This window comes from Neomonachus schauinslandi, chromosome 5 (assembly GCF_002201575.2).
Source record: "Neomonachus schauinslandi chromosome 5, ASM220157v2, whole genome shotgun sequence".
Taxonomy (NCBI): Eukaryota; Metazoa; Chordata; class Mammalia; order Carnivora; family Phocidae; genus Neomonachus; species Neomonachus schauinslandi.
In genome coordinates this window covers 146,262,057-146,288,088 of record NC_058407.1, presented here as the reverse complement: position 1 = coordinate 146,288,088, position 26,032 = coordinate 146,262,057, and the positions used below count along the sequence as shown (strand labels likewise).

At 53.0% G+C, this 26,032-nt stretch overlaps 1 protein-coding gene across 1 annotated transcript in view; it reads left to right on the top strand.

The window, feature by feature from the left end:
- The window catches only part of LOC110587774, a 134,370-nt gene that overhangs the window by 25,310 nt on the left and 83,028 nt on the right, over window positions 1-26,032 (top strand). Inside the window, exons 11-26 of the mRNA XM_044915264.1 lie at window positions 1,389-1,574; window positions 1,707-1,859; window positions 3,288-3,432; window positions 5,495-5,653; window positions 6,186-6,310; window positions 9,486-9,680; window positions 12,415-12,570; window positions 13,210-13,394; window positions 14,332-14,514; window positions 15,571-15,662; window positions 16,909-17,072; window positions 19,043-19,202; window positions 19,544-19,623; window positions 23,664-23,850; window positions 24,646-24,801; window positions 25,168-25,301. Of these exons, the coding sequence (XP_044771199.1) occupies window positions 1,389-1,574; window positions 1,707-1,859; window positions 3,288-3,432; window positions 5,495-5,653; window positions 6,186-6,310; window positions 9,486-9,680; window positions 12,415-12,570; window positions 13,210-13,394; window positions 14,332-14,514; window positions 15,571-15,662; window positions 16,909-17,072; window positions 19,043-19,202; window positions 19,544-19,623; window positions 23,664-23,850; window positions 24,646-24,801; window positions 25,168-25,301 (2,460 nt within the window). The remainder of the gene's footprint in view (window positions 1-1,388; window positions 1,575-1,706; window positions 1,860-3,287; window positions 3,433-5,494; window positions 5,654-6,185; window positions 6,311-9,485; window positions 9,681-12,414; window positions 12,571-13,209; window positions 13,395-14,331; window positions 14,515-15,570; window positions 15,663-16,908; window positions 17,073-19,042; window positions 19,203-19,543; window positions 19,624-23,663; window positions 23,851-24,645; window positions 24,802-25,167; window positions 25,302-26,032) is intronic.

The window sequence follows — 26,032 nt, the reverse complement described above, 5'->3', positions numbered from 1 at the left end:
CCAGCCGCCCAGCCTTCCCCACAGCGCTCCACCGTGCCCCTGGCTCCATCCGGGTCCCGGGAGGGCCCGAGTCCACCCCGCTTACCGTCCACAGAACTGGAGGCGGCGGGGGCCTCCGGCAGGCAGGAACCCTCCTCCCACGTGCTGGAGTAGCTTCTCTGCACTTTTCATAACCGCCGCGCTCCCTCCCCTGTATGCAGAAAACTGGGAGGGTTTGTTTTCATTTGCCCAATCTAGAATAACGATGGATGTGCTTTTCCAAGCCACACATCCCCTTCCTTTCGTGAAGAAAACACACACAGAGACTCACATGCCCTGAGGACACTCACCTGAGGCCATACGGAGCCACACACACCTGCACACTGAGACATATGGAGACATACACCCAAGACGCACGCACACATACCTGAACGTGTAGATGTCCACACCCAGACATATCATATATGTACACCCCCCCCCCAGGATACTCACAGGGACAAGTGGGGACATGCACCCCAGGATACATTGGGTGCACACATACACACATTAGGACACACATGTATACGCATGTATACACACAAGGCACACACTGATGTTGGCATGTGCACACACACACACTGGGACACACTCAAGCATGTGCATCCACGTGCACTGGGACGCGCGCACCAGGATATACGTGCGTGCTGGGATGCACGTGCACACCCATCTGGGAATACACACGCTCACACATACCACCCAGATGAGTTCACACGTGCGAAAGTAATAGAGACTTAATTCCCAATTCTGTTCCTGCACCGCATCCCTGCCCTTGGGCTTCAGCATGCTGGCTGTGTGCGGGCACCTGCCCCGTGGCCCCAGCGCCCTGCTCGGTTCTTGCTGCCCCACTGCAGTGAGTCAGCGGAGAGCACGTAGTGGGAGCGTTTACACCGCGGAAACTGGCAAACGCTACACGTGAGGACTCGCGTTTTCCCCTGATTGGGTGGGTGGGTGGGTGGGATGCTTGCTAACCACTTACCCTAACACCTCTGGCCATTCCACCGTGTTCTGCTCAGACGACCTCACCACCCCCACCTCGCTCTTCCAAACTGGTGACCGAGCCCAGGAGTTCTCAGCCTCAGCACTGTTGACGGTGGGAGTGGGCACTTCTCCATCGTGGGGGCTGTCCTGTGTAGTAGAGGGCCTTCAGCAGCAGCCCTGGTCTTTGCCCGCTGGAGGACTTAAAAGCATGCATGTCTAAGCCCAGAGAATCTTGGGTGTTGCTGGGGGAAGGCAGGGTGGGGGGCCCAGGCCTCTGGCTTTTTAGGAATCTGTGTGCAGCCAGGGTGGGGGCCCATCTGTATGTGGCGAGGCCTGTGAAGGACCACTCACCAGCCTTCTCGGCTCGGGTGGGGGCCGGTTTCTGTCCCCAGCCACTCCTGCAGACCTCGGGGACTAGCCCCAGTGCCTTCCTTGGTATCTCGGCCCTGGCGCACAACCTCTGTGCCTCCCTGGATGGGCCCTGTGGACACCTGCCTGGCATCGGCTCCCTCGTGAGGATCCTGGGAGAGGCCTTGGGTGCCAACTGCACCTTCCAGGAGCCGTCGGACGCTGAGCAGGTGAGGACAAGCGGCATCCCGGGCGCAGCCCCTTGGTGGGGCCTGACCCACACAGGGGAGCCCTAGGCTGCGCGGGTGGGTGGGGCGAGCACCCCCACCAGGCCTCAAGGCCCCACCACAATCTCGTTCCAGCTCCAGCTCGTGCTGAAGGCGATTGGCAACGCAGGCCTGGCGGTCACAGCTCTTACCCCCACACTGAGCACCTGTGCATCCCAGAGGAGCTGCCCCCTTGAGGTCCGGCTGGGGGCCATCCAGGCCTTCCGGAGGGTCCCCTGCTCTGCAGACGTGAGCTCCTGAGTGTCATCGGCTGGGGTGATGATGGGGCGGCAGTGGGTCTTGAACCACGGTTTGTTAATTCCCCTCTGTTTGGTCATTCATTCATCACATGTTTACTGAGCACCTGCTACGTGCTGGGCCCTGGTGTGAATACGTGTCCAGGGCTCTGTCCTCATGGAGCCTGTGCCTGGTGGGAGGCAGATGCTTGTCCAATAAACACACAAACAAGTGTATGATTATAGACCATACAGAAGGCATCCTGTGCTGCAAACCCTCTTGTTCAGGGGGCGGCAAGCTCTGGACCACGGGCCCCATCCTCGCTTGCTGCTGGCTCATCTGTGTGTTGTCTCAGGCTGCAGTCTTGCTATCGCTGCAGAGTTGAGCAGTGGCAGGAGAGACTGTGTGGCCCACAAAGCCAGAAAAATTTACCATCTGTCCCTTCGCCAGAAAGTTTGCTGACCCTTGGACCAGTAGCTCCCCTCTCGTTGTGAGTCAAAACCAAAGTCTTTACAGCGACCGAGCAGGGCCTATGTGCTCTGACCATGGGCCCGCTTAGCACCCTGTGGCTTCATCTCCTACTTCCCTCACCCCCCACTGTTCTCTAGCCACACCGACCTGCCTGTTGTTCCTCAAACACTCCAGGCCCACTTCTGCCACAGGCCCTTTGGATGTGCTGTTCCCCCTTCCTGGGATGCTCTTCCCCTGGACATCCCCAGGCTTCGCTTCTTTACTTCCTATAGGTCTTTGTTTAAAACCCACTTTCACCGTGGGGTCCTCCTTGGCTATTTCACCTGAAATTGCATCCCCACTTAATTTTTCCCTCTTTAGTATGTAGCACCTCATGTGTTCTATATTTCACATCTTATCCTTGTTTGCTGTCAGTCTTCCTGCACTAGAACGTAAGCTTCAGGTGGCTCCCGTCACCTAGCAAGCACCTAGCTCCTTGCCAGGCACATAGTAGGTGCTCAGTAAATAGTTCTGTAAGAGTGGATGTGGGTGGGTGGCTGTGCTATGAAGGAAACCAGGGCACCGGGTGAGGGAGGTGGCTTGCTTCGGGAGGGGGCCAGGGTAAGCCAAGCACTTTAGGAAATATCTCCTGTGTGTCAGGCACAGAGCTGTTTTTATAAATTTTTATTGGAATGCAGCCATACCCATCTATTTACCTTTTGTTACCTGTGGAAATTGGCGAGCCTCTGGACTGGGGCTGGGGGAGGGTGGGCTTAGCGGTGGTGGCCCTACCACCTCCCACAACCCGCCCGCAGGGGAGCGTGTCGGGGAGGCCTCCTGCAGTGGAGACTTTGTGACTTTGTGAGAGCTGGCACCAGGCAGCAGGGCCACCTGCTGAGCCAGAGCAGCTCGGGGGATGTCGTGCTCCTGGGTGGAGGGGGGTGGTGGTAGATGGGCCCCAGGTGATGGCCTTCGCTCTACCCAAGCCAGCGATCTGCGCTCTCCCGTCTGTACCAAAACCCAGAGGAGGATGCTGAGATCCGCATCAACGCCTACCTGGCCCTGATGAGATGCCCTGGTGAGGAGGTGTTTGCGCAGGTGCGGCGGACCCAGGCAGCCGAGCGGTCCACCCAGGGTGAGCAGTGGCAGCTGGGGGAAGGGGTGCTGGGGCTGGCCCAGAGTCTCCTGGTGGGTGCAGGGTTTTGGGAGCATGCTCCTCCTCCGCCCCTCAGGTGCTCTCCTAACTGCTTCCTGTTCTCCTTCTCTTGCCACACCACCTGGCCAAGTGGCCTTGTGTGCCCCCACCTCACATGTATGGCAGTTGGACAACCTTGGACAAGTTGCTTGTCCTCTCTGGTCCTCCGTTTCCTCATCTCTAAAAAGGGATGGGAGTCACTGGCTTCCCTTGTAGCTCTGGACAGTTCATGACCTAGTACCTGGAAGGGAGACCCAAGACTGAGGAGGGATCGTATCTGCGAGTCACAGATCCCTTCTGGGGTCAGAGAGGTTCCTTTAAACAGGGGCCTCTGGCCATAGTTCCTAAACCTAAAAGTGAAACTTCAAAAAATAAGTTCAGCTGATTTTCAAAAATCTTTTCCATGATGGACAGTGAGTTGAGTGCCTAGAGCCCAACAGCCTGGGTTCAAATCCCAGCTCAGTCACTTCCTACCTGTGTGCCTTTGGACAAGTTACAAACCTTTCTGAGCCTCTGTTTCTACGTCTGTGAAGTGGGGATGATAATACTACCTCCCTCATAAAGGGAGCATAAACTGAGTCAAAACACAAAGACTTTTAGAACATTTTAAGTGCTGTATGTGTGGCCATTTAAAGTTTCAAAGCAGACAGGAAAGTAGAAATGGAAAATTAAAGCCTACCTTCTTCCCTTGGCCTTCAAATCCCATTTCCTGAAGGCATTCACTGTGAACAGTTCTCTTCTATATCCCAACAGAACTTGGAGTGTATGGTCGAGTATGTCCATGTATCTCCTAAACAGTATCAACTCAGGATCATGTTATACTTGCTGTTGTGCTCCTTGCTTTTTGCCTTTGTTGTTTCTGGGGGTTCTTTCCACATCAGGGCATGTGGACTCTTATCACTGCTTCATGATATCCTACTAGGAGCTTGCACCATAATCCATTTTACCAGTCCCCACTGATGGGCATTTTGGTCATTTCTGGGTTTTTGCCAAGAGAAACAACCAGCAAAATGAACCTCTCTGCACATCCATCTTTGGGACCTTGTGCTCATCTAGCCATAGAATAATTTCCCAGAGGACAGATAGCCAAGTTACAGGGTGTACACATTTAAAAGTCTGTGATACTGCTGAATTACCTTCTAAAGAAATGGTACTTCTGGAAGATGCAACTGTTTGTTGGTGGTTTCAGGGATGGGATGAGATATGTGTGGGATGGGGGGAGAGGCCGCTGAGCCAAGCCCCATCACCAGGGGATCAGCCAAAGGGCTCAGCCTCGATGAAGGCCCTGGGGTACCAAGCCTGTGTGTTACCCAATGGGAACAAAAGCCAGACTCCACTCTGTTCCTTGGTGGATTGTTCTAGAAGCTCCCTGGTGGGCATTCTGAGAGCCTAGGACAACCAAGAGGATTCAGGGTTCCCAATTAGACTCTAATATCCCTTGTTGGACTCTCCCATTACTGCTCTCATTTGATTTTTACTCCTCCAGAGAGCTTGAGAGGGTCCCCATCACGAATTGCATGTCATCCCTTTCCCAACCCTGAAGGATACTCAGTTCTTTGGCTTCCTCTTGACTTGTCTGCACAAACAGACCTGGGAGATGGGCTGTTATTTCATTTTACAAATGAGGAAACTAAGCCTCAGAGAGGGAGAGTAACGAGCCTGAGGTCACGTAGCTTATGAGTGGTGGAACTGAGATTCAGACTGGGGTCTGACTGTCAAGCCAGAGCTTTTCCCACAATGCCTCCTTTTCCCTTCAGGAAAGCATGTCAGAATGCTGTGCACAGGCCAGATTTCCAAGTTCCATTAAGGAACTGCTGTTTGCCACTATTTCTGGAAAGAAAACATGGATAACTAAGCTCCTGGGAAGCCCCTGGCATGTGGAAATAGCAGGACTCAGGATAGGGGATCGGGGGCTCTTTTCTCTGGGCTGTGCCAGCTCCAGGTTCATCCTTCCCCTCCCTCCTCTTCCTTCCCCTCCCTGTTGACTGTGGCGGGACTCCAGTGGGCTCCTTTGTGTGGAGTCACCTGATGCAGCTGCTGGAGACCAGCGACCCCCTGAAGCGAGCTCTCCAGGAGGCCCTCCCTGAGGACATCCTGAGTCGGGAGTTCCAGCCGGAGGCCTGGAAACACTCGTCCTATTCTGATGTCACGTTCCGCTCAGGTATGGCCATCCTGGGCAGCCGCTTTCCTGCTCTGGGGCCACAAAGCCCTGGGGACCTGGGAACTCTAACCCTTGAGGACACATGGATCAAAGACACTCTTTCCCAAATGTCATCTCTTTATATGTAAATTGGCATTGATTCTGTTGCCTGCCTATGAATTGGAGAACTTCCCCCCTGTGTTACAAGGAGATTAGCACCAAGCTGAGGCTGTTACCTCCTTATCACAATGAAACAGAGCCTTGAGAAGCACCCTGTTCTAGCTTAGTCACCTAAACTACCTTGGCAGCTCTGGAGGTCTGGGGGTGGAGAGGGGGTGCTCTGGCTGCCCCCTCTCTGCGTGTCAGCAGGTGTGGGTATATTTGTGACCCTTCTGGCCTTCCCTATGCCCTTGGTGAGGCTTACGGCTGAGGCACGTGTCCTGTTGGAGAGCACACACCACATCTTGCGCTGTCTCAGACTATGGTGCCTCAGTGGCCAGACCCTGCTCTGTGAGGGGTGGGGAGTGTACTGATCCTCTCTCTCTCCTCCTAGTGTCTGGCAGCCTGGGAGCCAACCTGGAGGGGACCCTTCTCTTTTCTCCAGCCTCCTTTCTCCCCCGTTCTGCCATGACTAACCTGACCATCCACGCCCTAGGTCATGCCTTCAACCTCCTGGAGGTAAGGGGAGGGGGCTGCTGTAGCTCTTGGGCCTCTTCTAGACTCAGGGCCAAAAATGATCCCATCCATCCATCTTTCCATGTATCGCCTCTTGTCTGTATTGATCCACTCCTCCATCTTGTACCCCCAGCTCCTTCCATCCATCTACCAACACATCCATCTCTTTTATCTCATTCATCTCTGTACCTTCCCACTCATCTCTCCATCTGCCCTCTCACTTATCCATTCACCTATTCTCTCAGTCAGCCAGCCACCCACCCAGCCATACAGCTATATGTCCTTCTACCTTCATGCGTCATCCATCCATCCCTCTCACCCATCCATTTATGTAGCCTCCCACCCATTTCCCCATCAGCCTCTCACCCCTACATCTATTCATCTGTTCTCCTAGTCATCCACACACACTGCTATGTACCCACCCACTCACGCATCTATCCGCATATCCACCCCTATATACATCTATACATCTGTCTGTCCTTCCTTCCTTCCTTCCTTCCATCCATCCATCCACCCATCTCCTCTATCTATTCATTAATGTGCCATTATACCCCTCTCTCCATCTACCCTCTGCCACATCCATCCATCCATCCATCCATCCATCCATATATCCACATTTATCTACCCACCCACCTGTCATCCATTGCACAAATATCTGTTTTCTAACCTGACATGTGCCATGTGCTATGCTGGGCTCTGAGAATATGACAATCAACCAGAGAGACATGATCTCTGCCCAGAGAGGTAGACAGATAAAAAATTAGTAAACACACAGATAAAACAATGGCAACTTTAAGTATTGTGTTCAGGAAGGTGAAGTTTGAGCTGCCACCTGAAGGACCATGAGCAGCCTAGTGAAGAGCTGTGGTCAGAGCCTTCCAGGCAGGGGCACAAGAATGTGCAAAGGTCCTGAGACAAGAAAGGACTTGATGTGTCAAAAGAGCAGAAGTAGATCAGGGAGGGCAGAGAGAAGCAGGGGCACATCATGGAAGGGTTTTAAGCTGGAGAGTGATGTGACATGATTTGAACGTTCTGGCTGTTGTGTGGAGAATGGATTATGGGGTGCAGCAACAGAAGAGGGAATATCTGTGAGGTCCTATGTCCAGCAAACTTAAGAGTAGTGGGTTACCTTGGCGCCCTTCCATCTCCTTCCCCCAGGCCCCTGTGGCTTGTCCAAGAGAGGGTGCTCTGTGCCCTGTCCTGAGCCTTCTAATTTTTGGAGAACAGGGAGCTTGTCCAAACATTGCCATCTGGGTGCCTGGTGATTTCTGTACAAATGCTCTTGGAGATATCTGGGAGGAACAATGGAAAGCACAATAGATGGAAAGAAGGGAAGGTGGCTGGAAGGATAAAAGGATGGATGGATGGATGGATGGATGGATGGATGGACAGATGGATGGATGGATGGATGGATGGATGGACAGATGGATGGATGGATGGATGGACGGATGGATGGATGGATGGATAGATGGATGGATGGATGGATGGGTGGATGGATGGATGGATGGATGGATGGATGGACAGATGGATGGATGGATGGATGGACAGATGGATGGATGGATGGATAGACGGATGGATGGATGGATGGATAGATGGATGGATGGATGGACGGGTGGACGGATGGATGGACAGACGGATGGGTAGATGGATAGATGGATAGATGGATGGATGGACAGTTGGATGGGAAGGATCAAAGAGTGACTAAACAGATGCCTGGATGGCTGGGCAGATGGGAGGAAGGAGGGACAGAAAGGACTCATTCATTTATCCATCAAATTTTGAGAACCAACCAGGCCAGGTGTATTATTCAGGGTCTCCAGAGAAAGAGAACCAATAACGTGTATTATATCTAGAAAGAGATTTATTGTAAGGAATTGGCTCATACAATTATGGAGACTGACAGGTTCCAAGATCTGTGGTCAGCAAGCTGGAGACCAGGAAAGCTGATGGTATAGTTTGAATCTGAGTCTGAGTCTGAAGGACTGAGAGCCAAGAGTATAGTTTCAGTCTGAGGTCTGAGACCTGGAAAGACCTGACATTTCAGTTTAGGCTGAAGGCAGGAAAAAAGGTGATGTCCCAGCTCAGAGACAGTCAGGAGGAATTACCCTGTGGTTGGGGGAGAGTCTGCCTTTTGTTTGATTCATGCCTTTGACTGATTGGATGTGGCCCACCTATATTATGGAGGGCACTCTGCCTGACTCAGTTTATTGATTTAAATGTTAGGGGCGCCTGGGTGGCTCAGACGGTTAAGCGTCTGCCTTCAGCTCAGGTCATGATCCTGGGGTCTTGGGATCGAGCCCCACGTCGGCTCCCTGCTGAGCAGGGAGCCTGCTTCTCCCTCTCCCTCTGCCTGCCACTCCCCTGCTTGTACTCTCTCTGTCTAATAAAAAAAAAAATCTTAAATGTTAAATTCAGGGGTGTCAGGGTGGCTCAGTCAGTTAAGCATCCAACTCTTGGTTTTGGCTCAGGTCGTGAACTCGCAGTTGTGGGATTGAGCCCCGCGTCAGGCTCTGCGCTCAGCATGGAGTCTGCTTAAGATTCTCTCTCCCTTTCCCCCACCCCCCTCCCCCGCTCTCTCTCTCTCTTTCTAAAATAAATAAATCTAAAAAAATGTTAAATTCATCCAGAAACACGCACAGAAACACCCGCAATTATGTGAGACGAAATATCTCAGCATCCCTCAGCCCAGTCAAATCAACACCAAATGACCCATCCACCAGGCCTTCAGCATGCCTAGTGAATGAGACATGGGTCCCTGCTCTCAGGGAGCTCAGGATCTTGCAAGGGAGACACACAGATTATAGCATCTGAATGTGACCTAGAAGTTTTGTGCTGGTCTCTCAGAGGAAGGAGTGATAGATTTGGTCTGGGGGTGGGGAATGTGGGAAGGGAGGGATATGGGAATTCAGGGAAGACTTCCCAGAGGTGGTGACATGTGAACCAGGCCCTAAAGAATCAGTAAAGATTTTTGCTGTGCAACATTTGCCCAGCAAATGTGGAACTTGACGATCTGAAAAGGTGGTGCCCCTTTGTTTGGGCCCAGGTGGACCCTGGGGATCCCAGAGTACCCTGCCCAAGCCTGCTACCCCCTCCCCCCACTTTGAGTCCCCAGCTCTGCAGCTTTGGATCACCCATGGGACCGAGCTGCTCCTCAGTGAGCCCTGGCTTTTCTTCCCAGCTTGGCCTCCGGCTGGAAAATGCAGAGAAAATCGTCCACAGGCTGTTTGGTGGGAAGTCATTCTGGGGGCAGGAAGAGGAGAGAGAGGCCCAGCCAGAGAAATCCCCAGAGCCAGAAGCAGGGCCCACACCACAGGCAGCCAGCCCTGACTGTCCAGGAGAAAGGTCCAGAAAGATGAGAGACCTGCAGCAGAAGGTAAGAGGAGGGGGGTACCTGCACCCACCCTGCTCCCACCCCTCACCAGCCTGAGCTTTTGGCCTGAGGACTCAGGCATCAATCAACTCTGACCCTGCCCGCCCTCCCTCCCCCCGGTGCTCATAGAAACAAGTAGCTGGTCCAGAGCTGAGTAGTCACCTGCCTTATCGTGAGAACGTATTGATCAAAGCATCACAGACAATTAGAAAAGCGTCCAAGTGCTAAGTGCATTTCCACCAACAGAACGCCTCCTTATAATCAATACCCCGACCATTATCAGCACCCCAGAGGCCCCCTGCCCCTCCCTCTTCTAGTCTACCCACCCCAACCAAGGATGATCACTAATCTGCCTCCTAACTGCACTGATTTAGTTCTACTTTGTAAAAATCAGCTTTGTAGAGATATGGTCTACTTTTAATAAGCAGTGTGAGTTTAAAGTATACAGTTTGATAAGTTTGGACATATGTATGCACATTCATAATGATGAGCAACCACCACTTCTATCTAATTCTAAAACATTCTCATCACCCCAAAGGAGACCCTGTCCCCATTAACAGTCAGTCCCCATCCTGTCCTCCCCCAGCCCCTGGCAACCACTAATCTGCTTTGGGTCTCTATGGATTGACCTGTTCTGGACATTTCATATAAATGGAATCAGACAACACGTGACCTGTTGTGTCCGGCGTCTCTCACTGAGCATGATGTTTTGAGACTCATCCGTGTAGCGTGGATCGGTCCTCTATCCCTCTTGAGGACTGAATAACATTCCATGGTATGGATAGACTCCATTGTGTTTATCCACTCACCTGCTGATGGACATTCGTGTTGTTTCCACCTTTTGGCGAGTGTGAATGATGCTACTCGTGTTGTTTTGTTCGTGTGTGTCTGGCTTCTTTGGCTTAAATTTTGTTGGTGACGATCCATCTATGCAGCTGTCTATATTCCTGCTTTGTTCATGCTCCCTGCTGTGCAGCATTCCATGGTATGAACATACCAGAATTTCTTTGTCCGTCCTACTTTTGGTGGACTTTTGGATAATTTCCAGTTTCTGGCTTATTGCAGGTAGTCCTATGAATATTCTTGCACATGTCTTTTTGGTGAAGGCGTGTACACGTTTCGGCTGGGCATATGCCCAGGAATGGAGTTAGTGGGTCGTGGGGTCCTTGAATATCCATTCTCTGGGTAGGGAGTTCTATTTTACGTGATTATTCTTCCATTGATGGACGTTTAGGTTGTTGGCACCCTTTGACTCTTGTAAGAAGTCATTGCTATGTACATCTGAGGGGGATCGAGGAGAGTGGCAGGGCATTTGCTGACGTGTTCACACCTTTACCAATCGTCAGGTGTGAACCCATAGGCCCAAGGACACAAAGATGGTCAGGACATGGTCTGTGCCCTTAAAGCCTCTTGGGCTAGAGCTGGGGCTGGCCAGCAACAAGAATGAGGTGGTGGGCGGGGTCTGAAGACTTTTTCTTAGAATCTGCATCCTTTTTGTCTGTTATTTTCACACCTGGAATGGAGAGTCCTATCCCAAGATATATTTAGCACAAGCACAGCAATAGTGGTGACAGTGCTTGGTCTCAGTGTTGGAGGGGCAATAGGGAGCGGTGGGGACTGTGGCCGGTGGGAAATGCATGTGGCAGCCACCGTCCAGCTCTGGTTTCTTGCTGCCCCTTGTGGTGGTGGGGAAGGCAGGCCAGTACTTCTCTTTTTCAAGAAGCCAGACAATCTGGATTTTATATGTAGTCACCTAATTATTAAACATTGGAAACAAATTCAAATTTTATTGTATATTATTTTTTTAAAAGATTTTATGTATTTAACAGTGAGAGACACAGCGAGAGAGGGAACACAGGCAGGGGTGTGGGAGAGGGAGAAGCAGGCTTCCCGCGGAGCAGGGAGTCTGATGCGGGGCTTGATCCCAGGACCCTGGGACCGTGACCTGAACCGAAGGCAGATGCTTAATGACTGAACCACCCAGGTGCCCACAAATTCAAATTTTAAAAAATATGCACTGTGAGGGACTCCTGGGTGGCTCAGTTGGTGGAACCATCTGCCTTCGGCTTGGGTCCTGATCTTGGGGTCCTGGGATCGAGCCCCGTGTTGGGCTCCCCGTTCAGTGGGGAGTCTGCCTCTCCCTCTACCCCTCCCCATTGCTCGTGCTCTCTCTGTCTCTCCAATAAATAAATAAAATCTTTAAAAATACGCACTGTGAAAAATACGAAGAAGGACAAATGGTCACAGACCAGAGGAGACAGGAGAGACAGGACACGTTAAGGCAGTGTGGTCCCTGGATTGGCTCCTGGAACAGAGGGAGAATTGGAATGGGGAAACGTGAAATCTGAATGTCTGGAGTTTTGTTAATAGTACATGTCCTTGCTGGCTTCTTTGCTTTCCCTGTGCCCTGGCCAGGAAAGATGCTGCCGATAGAGACAGAGCGAGGGGTGTGCGGGAGCTCTCTGTACCATCTTTGCAACTTTTCTGTAAATCTAAGAATATTCCCAAATAAGATGATGATGAGAACACGTACACCCACACACACTGCCCTGGGCATTTGGGCAGTAGCGTGCAGACCAAAGAAAACACATCCGTGGATTCTGCCTGAGGGCCATGAGTTTTGCAAGCCATGTTCCAGACACAAAAAGCCCTTGCCCTTGCCTTCTGCTCCCCCGGGCCCCCACCTGTGTCCAGGCACCAGACCTGCTTCTGGTCACCGGTCTGGGCTCTACCTCAGGTGGCCCAGAGGCACGCGGAGCGGCGGGCGCTGCAGTGTGAGCTGAGTGCGAAGGTGTTTGGGCACGAGCTGAGCTTCATGAACTGTGGGGTCCTGGGGAGCCACGTGACACGCCAGTCCTTGAACCTGGCCGAGCTATCAGTCAAGCTCCTGAAGGTACCTCAGGCTGGGCTCAGCCCCTCCCCACCCTGCTGGCCCCATGTTGTTTCCTTTGATGCTTTGGGGGGAAAGTACTAAACAACGTTTCACACTTAAGACCATGGTATTTCGAACCAGGCTGCCCAAGTTCAACCCGCGGCTCCACTTCTTACCTCCTTGGGAGCATTAACTTGTCATGGCCTCGGTTTGTGTGTCTATGAAATGGGCATGATAGCATAACAATAATGGTAGCAATAAAAGCAGCTACTTTATGGGGCTGTTGTGTTAAATGAGCTAATGCAGTAAAAATGCAACAAAGCCTTTAAAATGCACCTGGCACGTACTCAGTGCTCTGCATCGTGGGCAAGGCCCACATTCCTCCTTACCTGACTCACCCTGGATCCCTGACCTCTGACCTTTTTCCGCAGTAAACTGCCTGGGTTTGAACTCCGCTCTACCTGTTTCTACCTACGTAGGTTTGGCCAGGTGATGTCATCTGTGGGCTCTGTTTTCTCATCTAGAAACAGGGCATAATGACACTTTCCCTTCCTCTCCCACCACCCTGGTGTGAGGATCAAATAAGGTTGTGTGTGCTCAGTGCGCGCCTGGCCCACGCCAGGGGCTGTCACCTGCGTCATGACAGTTCTCTGGCTGCAGGGGCAGGAGGTACAGGTGACCCGGAGGCTGAACCTGGCAGTGCAAGAGCTCACCTTTCCCACCATATCTGGCCTTCCAGCCCGGCTGAGCCTCAATGTCTCGGCCGCCATCAGCGTCCGAGTCCGAGGGACTGCCGACTTCCAGCAGCATCTGGATTTCTCTGTGCATGGCTACATCAAGCCCAGGTAGCTGGCTAGCTTCTTGGAGCTGGAGGAGGGAGGTGGGTGGGCGGGGGCCTCCCCCTACAGAGGGCCGCAGGGAGCTGGGCCGTCAGCACGGGCTGGAGGGGATTCCTGCTCTGCAGACCATCCATGGTACCGTGGTACCATCCATCCTTTGATTGAGTGTTTTTTGTGCCAAGAGACTGTGAGGAGATGCTGGGCAGCTGTGCCCACTTGACAGGTGAGAAGACTGAGGCTCAGTGAAGTGACATCCTGTGCCCAAGATGCACAGCAGTGCCAGGCAGCTGGGACTCTAGTGTCTTGCCACGAGCCATGCTTCCCTCTGTTCCACTCGGCCTCCGAGAGGAGGGGGGGAGGGAGGGAGGGAGGACCATTTAAGATGAACGGGCTGTGACTCCTTCGTACCCGCATAACTACCTATGAGGCAGACACTCCTCGTATTCCCACGAGTGGCTGAGAAAACAGGCTCCAGGCCACCCAGCGTGGGCAGAGTGGGTTCAGGGCTCCGTCTGATTCTGGAGCAGGTCCGGGGCCTGCTGGGCGACTGTCCCCCACTCAGTTGGCCAGGCTGTGGTTTCTGGGTCCGATGTGGGGAGCGTGGGCATCCTATGCTGGCTGCTCTTTGGCACGAAGACCCCAGCTGGGGCTCAGGCAGCCCCCGGTCCCAGCCCTACCGCCCCCATCCCGGCCAGGGGACCCGAGCAGGTGGTTTCGCTGCTCCCAGCCTGTGTCTGCGTCTGTAAGTTCAGGCCGATGATGGCGAGGTCCGGATGGACCGGATGGCGTGGCTGGTACGCTGGAGGGCGTGGTCCGCGGTGACTCGGGACTGGCTCGGGCCTGCGGAGAACAGCTGAGAGCAGCCGGGGCGGTGAGCATGGGGGTGCCGTGTGTGCGACCCCTGGGCCTGCAGGCTGCAGCCAGCGCGCGGCTCTCCCCTCAGTGCCCTGCTCCAGGTCTCGGCGCAGATGGGCGCAGTGGGCGCCCTGGGCCAGGCCGGGCTGAGGTGGGTGACCGGCGTCCGTGGCACTGCCAGCCTGGATGGTGGGATCCACGCGAGGAAGGGCCGGGACCTCAAGGTGCATCTGAACACTCCCGAGGAGGCCGTGGAGCTGCTCAGCTTCAGGTGGGCGTCCTGCACACGTGAGAGGGAGCTGGTGCGAGCGTGCGTGTGCAAGCGAGGGCGGGTGCGGGCGTGGGTGTGGCCTGAGGGCTTGTGCACGTGTGTCTGTGAGTGTGTGTATCTGTGAGACATGTGCATGATCGCCCATGTGTGAGCGTGAGCTTTGTATGAGTATATGTGACCTCGTGTGTCTGTGCATATAAGTGTGTGTGTGTGTGTCAGTGGGGGAGTGTCTGTGACAGGGACTGTGGGGTGGCTGAGAGTTGGATGGGGGACCTCCCGTATTCCTCAGCTCTTTACAGGGGTCCCTCTTGGTTGTTCCCAGCCTCCCAGAAAGGTGAGAGTTGAGGAATGAGTTATTTCAGATGAAATAGGAGTGAAGCCAGGCTGCCCTCAGTCACACCTGCTTTGTCTCTGTTGTCCCACCCTAGCCAGGGGCACTCTGTCCTCTTGCTGTCCTCTAGGCCCTTCTCCCAGCAGCAGCCAGTGGGGTCCTTTAAAATGTCAAATCATGTCACTCCCTGCCCCCCCCCCACCTCTTTAAAACCCTCTACTTGTTTCTAGGATAACCCAGGTCTTCGTGATTGTCCTTCCTCATAGGGGTCCTGCCCACCTCTCACCTGTTTCCTTCCACTACCTCCTGCCCTTCACTCACTCCCTCTCCCTCCACCCTAACCCCCTTGAACCACCCTTCTTTTTGTTCTCCTAAAGAGACCACTTTATTCCCACCACAGGACCTTTGCACCTGCTGTTCCCTCTGTCTAGAATGCTGGCTCCTTCTTATCCTTTGAGTCTCTGCACGTGTTACCCTCTGCAGAGACTCCCCCCCCCCCCCCCCCCCCAAAGGAGGCCTTGCCCTGTCCCCAAGACAGACCCTGTGCCACCCCCATTCAGGTTTGTCGTGGCACTTGTCACCGAGTGCTGTGGGTGAGTTCCCCAAAGGCCCGTCCTGTTCGTGGTGGAATTCGCCCCAGCACCAAACTGCGGCAGCTCAAGCCATATTTGTCCAATGAATCAATGAAAATGACTTGTCTGGGACGTTCCTCTTTCCTCACTCAGCTCTAAGCTGTATCTTGTCACCGGGGATGATGTGAGGAGCCTCAGGAATGTCCACCGCCCTTCTGAGGCCCAATCCTGTACTGACAAGAAAGGTAGGCTGTGGGGTCTTTGCCTTTGCTGTCCCAGGTTGGGTGTCTGGGAGCTGAGGGGAGCAGTGCCAGCTCCAAATGCTGGAGTTGCTCTTCTGCCCTAAAAGTATTTATATTCCTTAATTCTTTGATTCTGCTTCTAGCACTTTACCCTATGAAAATAAACCAAAATCATTTTAAAATGCGCTGTGCACAAAGATGTTCACTGCATCGTTATTTACAAGGGCACAGTCGTAGGTGAATGGCTCATTACATGAGCTTGCAACAGGTTGTTACATTTTCAGATGGTTGGAAAGTCATCAAAGAATATTTCATATGTGAAAAATTTGTGAAATTGATGTTACAATGGCCAGAAATAAAGTTTTATTGGCACATGGCCATGCCCATTTGTTTACCTAACGTCTTTGCCTGCTCTCGACAGTCAACAGCAGAGCTGAGTGGTTGCGACGGATCCTGTGATTAGCGAAGCCTCAGATATTTACTGTCTGGCCACGGATAGAAGAAAAATTCTCCAACTTCTAGTTTAGTGAACCCCCTGAGATATCCTGTAACTTTAAAACCCCATAGTGAAGGAGATATTTTGATAACACTAGAAAATTCTTTGATAGTAACATCGGGGGAAAGGCAACAAAATTGACACAAGATTGGGAAGGAAATACACCAAACCGTGGTGGGTCTTGCAGGTCATTTTTTTGAGTAAGGTCGGGGAGGGGCCGCTCTCAATGAATGGACTCCTTTAGTTGGGGCACCGTCCTAAACACGTCGGACGTGTCAGTCCTCACAGCTACACCTTGAGGCAGGAACTGTTACCCATCCCAGTTTACAGATGAGCAGCACTGAGGCACAGAGATGTTAAGCAATCTGCCCAAGGTCACACAGCTGGCAAGTGGCAGAGCTGGAATTTGGACCCAGGTGGTCTTACTCTGGAGCCTGCATTCTATACACTCATGCTCTTAAAGTCTACACCAGTGGTCCTCAAGCAGGGGTGGTTTTACCCGCCCCCCCACAGGGGCCATTTGGCCATGTGTGGAGACATTTGGGTTCTCCTAACTGTTGTTGGGGTGGCTACTGACCTGCAGTGAGTGGAGCAGAGCGGCTCACCATCCTACAGGATGGCTCCCACCACAAAGCCTTATCCAGCCCAGAATGTCAGTGGTGCGGGGGTTGAGGGACTCTGGTCCACACTCTTCCCACCTGGAATTCTCTGGCTCTCTGCTGACCAGAGCGGCCCGCCCCGCTTTCTCCACAGTGTCCCACACCTGGGGCTGGCAGCTATGTACAGAAGTCACCTGGCCGGCAGCTGGTCAGCCCTACCTGCTCTCGGCGCCTGTGTTCGTGGCTGTGACACTGACGAAGAAGGACCGGGGCCTCCGACAGTATCTGCTGGAAGCTGCCTATACCTTCCATTCCCGGGTAGGCCCTGTGGAACGGCCCCTTCTTTCCCAGCCGAGCTGTGGGTCTCCCTAGGTCTTCTACTCCGGCATCAGCCTCATACGGATGTGGGGCTCCTCTCTGGAGCTGTTGGGCTGGGTGGGTCCTGCTGTGGTCTCTTTCCTGCCTCAGGACCCTTGCACATGCCCATCCTCTGGCTCTGGCTCTGTGACTTGTTAAGTCTGAATCAGTCTTCAAATCTCAGTTCAGGGGTCTGCTGCTCAGGGAAGCCTGCCTTGATTATCCCAAAGTGGTCATGTTCTTTTGTTACTTGCTCTAATAGGACCATGTTTTTTCCCTTTAGATCACTTTTATGTGTTTTTGTTTTGGGGGTTTTTTGTTTTTGTTTTGTTTTGTTTTAGAGCAGGAGAGAGAGAAGGGGTGGGGGCAGAGGGAGAGAAACCCTCTTAACCAGGCTTCATGCCCAGCATGGAGCCAGATGCAGGGCTCAATCTCACAACTCTGAGATCATGATCTGAGCCGAAATTAAGAGTCAGAGGCTTAACCGACTGAACCACCCAGGCGCCCTGATCACTCTTATGTTTGTTACTTAAAGCTGCTTGACTATCAGTCTTCCCTCTGGTCACTCACTTCCCAGGAAGAGCTTTAGCGTCTGTGTTTCTCACTCCTGTGTCCTCAGCATCTGGCACAGAACGGGCATTCGACACCCTCCTATCTGATCTCCCAGTTTCTGCTCCTCTCCTTGCCATCTGTTGTCCCCCAGCAGCCAGACAGGTCTTTCTAAATCCTAAAAGGATCTTGTCCCTCCTCTGCTCCAAGTTCTCCGGTGGCTTCTATCACTCTGAGTAGGAGCCGGACACCCTGACCTGCTGGGCTGTCCTCCCTGTCTCCTGATTCTTTACAAGGCTTACTGCTCTCCACACACTGATGTCTTTTTTTTTTTTATGCCAAGCACATTGCTGCCCCAGGACCTTTGCACTGGCTGTTTCCTCTGCCTGGAACACTTTCCCAGACACCCCCTTGGCTCTCTCTCTCGCTTCCTTCGCTTTCTGAAATACCACCTCCTCAGAGGCAGCCTTCCCTGACTACCCTGTCTGACCCCTTACTCCCACTGAGTTTATTAGCAGAGTACCCATCCCCAGGTGCTATGCTATCTACAGTTGTGTCTGGTGGTCCTGTGCTTCCCCTCTAGGGTGTAGGTGCCATGAGGGTTCACATATTTGTGCATCTAACGCTCAGTCGCACTCCCTGTGCCTACAACTAGCCTCGCACAGAGCAGTGAACCTTTCCTGGTGGTGTAAGAATGCTCATCAGTGCAGGGTCTTAAAGGGGACTTGTGTCTTAGGCTGTGTTTTCCTTGAAGCGGACCTGAGCTAAGGATTTGGGTAAAAGTGATTGGTTAAGAAAAGTCTCCAGGAGGGCCCAGTATAAGAGGGTGGAGAAGTTAGGATAAGGAAGGGGAAGAACTGAGTTGGGGGGGTGATGTCAGGTGAAGTGGCAGCCTCTGCCCAATCCCGGGGCGGGGGTGGCCCTGGAGCATGGGTTACGTCTCAGAGTGTGGTCCCCTTGAGGCTGAGGAGCTGGGCTAGTTTTTACTCCTGTGAAACACAGAGGAGGGCAGTGTTCTGGAGGCCCAGGTGCCAGGTGTTACCAGCAAAGCATGCGAAGGCTGAGACATAGGCACACAGAGCTGGCTAAGGGTTCCGAGGGGGTCTCTGCAGGGTGCCCGTGGTGCGTGCCATGCCTCGCGTCTCCCCAGGCTATTTGCCGGACAAAATGAGACCCTGTAGATGTGGTCCTAAGTTGTCCTGCAGGGCTTTGCTCTTCTCCAGGTACTGCCTGAGATCTCCAAATTCCCGGTTTGGTTCTTGTCTTGGGAGCCTAAGACCTCACATTTTTGAATGGTGGGGCTGAGGGTCTTCTCCTGGGAAGAGGGAGAACTTTTGGAGCTGATGAGGTTCTCGAGACTGAGAAGTCTGCTCTGTTTTCAGAAGGACAGCTGGCTCCCTCAGGAAGCTTTGATTCACCTCTTCATGGGCACCCCCAAGTCAGAGGTGCCCAGGGATGTTGGGGTGGACATCAGGTACAGCTTGCCCCAGGGGAAGTTACGGCTCAATCTTCTACATCCCAAGAAGAAAATGCAGCTGGATGGTAACGAGTGTCCCCTTCACGGTTGCTGGGGCTCAGAGATAAGAAACCTGGTGGGAGGGCGCCTGGGTGGCTCAGTTGGTTGAGCGACTGCCTTTGGCTCGGGTTGTGATCCTGGAGTCCCGGGATCGAGTCCCGTATCGGGCTCCTTGCTCGGCGGGGGGTCTGCTTCTCCCTCTGACCCTCCCCCCTCTCATGTGCTCTCTCTCTCTCATTCTCTCTCTCAAATAAATAAATAAAATCTTTAAAAAAAAAAAAAAAAAAGAAACCTGGTGGGAGGTTGTCCCATGGGGAAGACAGGCAGAGGTTAAACCCTGGTCCTTAACTCTTGTTTTGTTCCCCAGGAAAGATTGAGACTCTTCAGAGTGCCCGGGTGGGTCACCTGGAGCTGATACTGGATGACAGGGACGTCTACTACATTAAGGTTTGTCGCACATCCTCAGGCCTCCTGTGTTGGCACCTGCCACCTTCCAGCCTCTTTCAGCCTCAGTCCCACAGTCCCTGCTTAAAATAGTCAACATCACTATTGGTGTGTTAGTGGTTCTTACCCTTCCTCCTACCGTAACATTTGTGACCTCTTGGTGCTCAGAAACGTATAAAGAAGGAAAAGGTGGGCTCGAACCTCACTACCATTTAGGTGAAAAATTGATGATATTAGTAATACAGGAGCATGCATGAAACTCAGTGGAAACGGGCAAGTTAAAGCACAGTACTCCCCGATTTTCCAGAAGAAATGGCTGTGTATGTCCCACGTAATCTGTGTTAGTACCTTGGGGCTGCTCTAACAGAGTACCCCAAATTGGGTGGCTGAAACACCAGAAATTTCTCCTGCACAGCCCTGGAGGCCAGAAGTCCCAAATCAAGGTGTTGGCAGGGGTGGTTCCTTGGGAGGCGGGGAGGGAGACACTGTTGTGTGCCTCGGGCGTTCCTTGGCCTCTAGCATCTTTTCCCTATGTCTTCACATTGTCTTCCTCTTTCTGGGTCCAGATTGCCTGTTTCTTTAAGGACACCAGTCATACTGGACCAGGACCCACCCTCACAACCTTGTCTTTTTTTTTAGATTATTTATTTATTTATTTGACAGAGAGAGAGATAGTGAGAGCAGGAACACAAGCAGGGGGAGTGGGAGAGGGAGAAGCAGGCTTCCCGCGGAGCAGGGAGCCTGATGTGGGGCTCAATCCCAGGACCCTGGGACCATGACCTGAACCGAAGGCAGACGCTTAACGACTGAGCCACCCAGGCGCCCCCACAACCTTGTCTCATCTTGATCATTTGCAAAGACCCTATTTCCAAAGAAGGTCCCATTCATAGATACTAGGGGTTAGGTCTTCAACATCTTTTGAGGGGACATGATTCAACCCATAATGCTATAGATTTGACATACCTTTTACTTTTGAGGGTTTTTTTTTGTGTGTATTTGTTTTACAGGAAAAGATCACAACCTTTTCTTTGTTGGCACTTTTTTCCCTACTTGAAAATCTACCTTGACAAACTTTTTGTGACAGCACAAATTGCGAGTACAACTTAAATTTTATTGCATTAAAAAAAATAAGTGATACGTTTAAATAATTAAGTTCAAAGGATATGAAAAGGTATAGAACCGAGTGTCCCACCCGAATAGTAGAGCACGTGGCTATTTAAATAAGGATTAAAGAGAAACACGCCATTCCCCAGTGGCACTAACCACTTGCCAAGAACGTTTCCATCCTTGCAGAAAGTTCTGTTGGTCAGCACAGATCTAGAATTGAAAACTCTCCCCCAGAGCCAACCACTGTTTGGTTTTAGTGTGTGTGACTCTTCTCAGAGGGACATTCTTAGCAGTGGAATTCCCAGAGCAAAGGGTGCATGCATTTTTCTCTTAGAAGCCACTTTTGAAGGTTCTTCACCAAGGGTCCCTGGATGGGACTCAGCGGGGCCGTTGAGGTTCCTGCAATTGTGCGTAAGTTTTGTGTCTGTCTGTCCGCCCTGCTAGAGAGAGGCTTCAGACCTCCCATCTGATGTTCAACCTAGTCTGGATGAAAACGGCAGTTTTAGCCTTGCTCCCGCCAAGCAGGACATCCAGGCACCAGTGGCGTTGGGTCTGGCCTGTCCACCTGGGTCTCCGGGGGCTTCTCAGGTCTGCCTTTGAGACTCCACAGCCGGGGCTGGGATTTTGCTGCACAAACACACTCTCCACCCTCAGATCCGCTTCCTTCCCCTGGGTGGGGAGAACACCAAGTGTCTGGGGAGAGCGCCTTCCTCCTAAAGCCCCAGCTGCTTGACTCCTGAGGCTACAGATCATTGCCAAACTCCCAGGAGCCCGCCAGCCTCCTCTGGTTGTTTGCTAAATGCCCAAGTGCTAATTGCTTCCATTTTCCAGCAGACCTTCCCGCCGCTCTCCAGAGGGCTGTCTGCAGCCTGCAAACATTTGTTTTTAGACACCTTCCAGTTTCAGCTGCCTCAGATGCATGACAGCAATGGGAACAGCAGGGTTCTGGAAATTTCCAAAGCCTGTTCTCAGGGGGCCATGGATAGCCTTGGGCTCAGAGGCCCACCTTCAGTCCTCTCAGCAAGCCCATATGAGATGAAGACACCCAGGCAGAGCAGCTTGGAAATACAAAGCAGTAGATCTGGGTTCAACCCAGCTCAAAGCCTGTGAGGCTTAGGAATGGCGTGCGGGAGCGTGTGGCTTTCAGTGCTTCCTCCCGGTGTGCAGGGAAGTCCCAGGCTGCCCGGGGAGCTCCGGTTTCCCGTCGACCTGGCTCAATGTGACTAGTGCACTCTTCACCTGCTAAGGGGCCTGGTTTGGATGAAATATTCCATAATCATTCTCTTCACGGGCTGCACTTGGCTAACGCCAGGCAGCCTCTGATATTGACAATGTAAAACCATCACCAAGACACCCCTTAAAGTGAGAGAAGCAGGGCAGAATGGAGAGCCTACATCTGTTTTTGTGAAAAGCAGGAGGGAGCTTATAAGTCTATGCTTCTGTGCACACGTGTGCCTGAATGCACATGAACATGCACACACATACACACACACACAGTCGTATACGTCCTTCCTTCCCCAGGTGCAGGGAAGACCAAACGTCAGGGATTCTGAGAACGCCTTCCTCTTAGAGCCCCAGCTTTCTGGAGGATGCACAAGAAGCTGGGCACAGTGGCTGCCCCTGAGGGAGATGGGGAGACTAAGGACGGGATTGAAACCTATATTTTTCAGTGTCTTCGTTTTTTTTTTTTCAACAACTATTTATCTAGTACCTAGAGTGTGCCAAGTACTGGGAAGAGAGCTCAGTGAAAGAGACACAATTTTCTCCTCTTGGAGCTTATGCTGTAATGGGAGAGACAATAAATGAAATAAATAAGCAAATTGTATGGTGATAGGTGGGTATATGTGCTGTAGGAAAAGGAAATCTTTGAGCTGGGCACAGGGGTCTGAGGTTATGTGAGAAGGGTCTGGGGGTTGGCTTCAGTTTTAAATAGGATGGGAAAGGAAGCCTGATGGAGAGGATGTGCAGAAGAGAGCCATGGGTTCTTTGGGGGAAAGGATTTCGGGTAAAGGATGCAGCATGTGCAAAGGTCCTGAGGTGATAATTTGCCCAGAGTGTTAATAGCACAGTACTCAGGCTCATGTGTTTGGAGCAGAATAGGAGAGGGGACAGAAAGGTGGGGGGATAGATCACGTAAGGCCTTCCAAAAGAGGAATCAGAAGAGAGCAAATCGTGACTGCCAAGAAACAAAGGCAAAAACGGGATTTCGAGAGTGCCTAAAATAGTGGACAGTCTGGGAATGGTGGGGTCGGTTTTACATCTTCGGGGTGAGCGCATCAGCGGGCAGTTAGCAGAGAGGTCTGTTGGATTGGTCTACAGTTGGCAGCGGCAGTCAGCGATGACAGTTGCAGTCGCTTATGGGTTCTCCAGAAAATCTCCAGCACCGTGACGTGTAGCGTGTGTTTTGGGCTGTCCGTGTATCCTGCCTGCCAGTATCCTCCCACGGGCAGTCCCTTCGGCCAGGTCTGCACTGCTCACTTCCAGAGAAAGCCTCAGCCTTGTTGGCCTTTGCAAGGACTTTGACTTTTACCCTGAGGTAGACGAGTGTGTATGATCCTATGTGTCTCAAAGGGGTCACTCTGGTGGGGAACAGACATCAGGGCCCGGGGGGGGGAGCCGGGACAGCCGGGACGAGGATGCGGGGGTGACACAGGTGCTGATGGCCCACGTGGTCAGATCCCAGAATATTCTGCAGAGAGAACTGGCCCAGAGCTGGCTGACGAGAGGGGCGGGGGGTGTCCTTCACATTTACATCTGAACTTATAACAGGGACTACCTACTTTGAAAAAGGTCAAGTTGAAGAAATTGGAGAAGGACCAGCCAAGAAGGCCATTAGTTAAGCTCTGTCCTCTGTCCAGTCTCCGTTCTTATGGGCAGAGCCAGGCCCGCTGGCCGAGCCCCCCCACCGCCCCCAGGTGATGCTGGGGTCTTTTCAGGGCCGGAGTGACCTGTGGCCAGCAGCTGGGGGCGAGGCCCAGCGGTGTGAGGTCCAGCTGGAGGTGAAACTCGTGACAGCAGGGAGTCCTGTGGTCCTCATGGGGAACCTCAGCCAGCAGACCGGCAGCAAGTTGGCCTTCTCCGTGTCACTGAGCAACCTGCTGAGCGACCAGGCCCACCTGTCAGGTAGGAAGAGGGACCCCCTGCTGCCACTCCCTCTTTTCAGTGGGCAAGGCTACTGGAGGGGGAGGGCTGAGTAGCCCACATGGAGTCTCTGTCCCCTCTACCTGGCAGTATTAACATCCCACCCCAGGGAAAAATCCAGCCTCCATATCTGCTCACAACTTCCCTTCGGTCCCCCAGAGGCTCCCCCCAACACTGACTGCCTAAGTTGCACGGGGCACAGTTTAAACCTTAAACACATCGCCTGGCCTGGGCATGGCCGGTCTGGCAGATGCCCGCCCGGACGCCAGAGCTGGGGTGTGGCCCCCTAGCTATGCTCCTCGTGGGGTGTTCTGGGAGATTCCAAGGGAACGATGTCAGGGGCTGGGGCTGCTGGCCACCTGGTGTGGGCACTTTGGGTATTGTCGCGGGCCCTGCTATACCTGTGTGACCTGGCTGAATGTCCATGTGGCAGGAGCAACTTCCAGAAGGTGAGGTTTACCAGATGGCCTAGAAGGCACTCATTTCCCTTCTGTTCTATCTTGTTTTGTTCTACTTTATTTAAACGTTTTGGCCTGAACCCACAAGAGTGACTTTTGGGCCACCGACAGTGGCCACCAAATAACGCTGTGAGCACTCGGACACCAAGGTTCCTTGGCAGAGACTCGGGCACGGGTTCCACCAGGACCCCCCATTCCCGGGCCCCCTGGGCGGTTCCCATTTCCTTGCCTTGCCTGGTGCTGGGGTGGGGTGTCAGTCCCAGGGTGTGGGCCACGACCACTCCACACCTGCCCCTCTCACTGCCTACCCCCCGCGCAGTGCTGCTGGAGAAGGCGGTGGAGGATGGGCTGCAGGTGGTGGCCCTGGGCGGCGAGCTCTCTGTGCCCGGTTTCGTGGGACTGCACCTCGTGGGCCTCCTACAGAGGCACAGCCGCCTCTGGACCAGCTCCCTGAGGATCAAGTACGGCCTTCTGGGTACGGCGCCGCATGCCGGGCTGGGGGCGAGGTGGGAGGGGGCAGGACCCGCAGCATCTCCGGGGCTCTGGCTCTGAGGGCCAAGGTGCCACCTTGTCACCTTGTCTTGCCCTCACCACACTCTTCCTTAGCCACTGAACACCTGCCAGTTAAAAAAAAAAAAAAAGCTGTGTGTGTGTTTGGGGGAACATAAGCCTGTCTTTTAAAAGCTCTCCCTCCATAGGTTCCAATGAGTGACATTAAGTGGAGCAGATCGGAGCAGGGGTGGGGGGTGGCTGAGACCAGGCTGGATGCTCCTCTCCCTGGAATGGGGATGGAGGGCTGCTGGCCGAGGACGGGCAGGTGTCTCTGGGTTGCCCTGCACAGGTCAGGCGAGGCGGCTGGCCCAGGAGTGCAGCACCATCCAGAAACTGCGGGCACATAGTGGCTCAGAGGTGACCTATGAGCTGGAGCTGGACCATGAGCTCCACTGCACGCAGACCCCAGCACTCAGCCACAAGGTGGGTGCCCTGGCTGGGCAGGGGTCTGGAGAGAGCCGGGAGCTCAAGGGTTTGCTCAAGGTCACGTATGGGAACGGAGCTGGAATCGGACCTTTGGTCTCAGGCTTCCGTGCGTTGGTTCTGTTGGTCTTTATTGAACACCTGCTGTATGTGTACCACTCGGGGGAGACTTGTGTACATGGCAACAGTTGGTCTGTGCCATCCCATTGCTGGGCAGGGGCAGAGAGAGAGAGACAGACCAAACCAAGAGAGCCGTAAGTGATGTGGGTGGTAGGGCAGAGGCTGAGCAAACAGGACAGGCAGTCTGGTTTGGATGGGGCAATGGGGAAGCCTTCAGAAAAAAGAAATTGTAAGCGGAAAATGAAAGCATGCAACAGTTCTGTTCCTATGGAAGCATGCTGCACACAGGGGGACTGGCAAGTGCAAAGGTCCTGGGACAGGAGGGAGAAATGGAAGGTCAGGATCTCGCAGTTCAGCAGAGTGGTTGGCAGGGTGAGCAAAAGGGAGAAGCAAGCAGCTGTGCCTTTGTTTAATTTACTTAGTTCACGTTTGCCTCTCCCCCTGGATTCTTGCCCCCGTGAGTGCAGGGTCTTCTTGATTCTTTATTCTTGGGTATCTGATGTCTGGTGCTGGGCATCGTATTACTTGGTACTCGGGAAAGGTGTGTTCAGTGAAGGAATAAATGAATGAGCCCATATTGCCTTGACCTGTGGTTCGGAGATAGGAGAGGG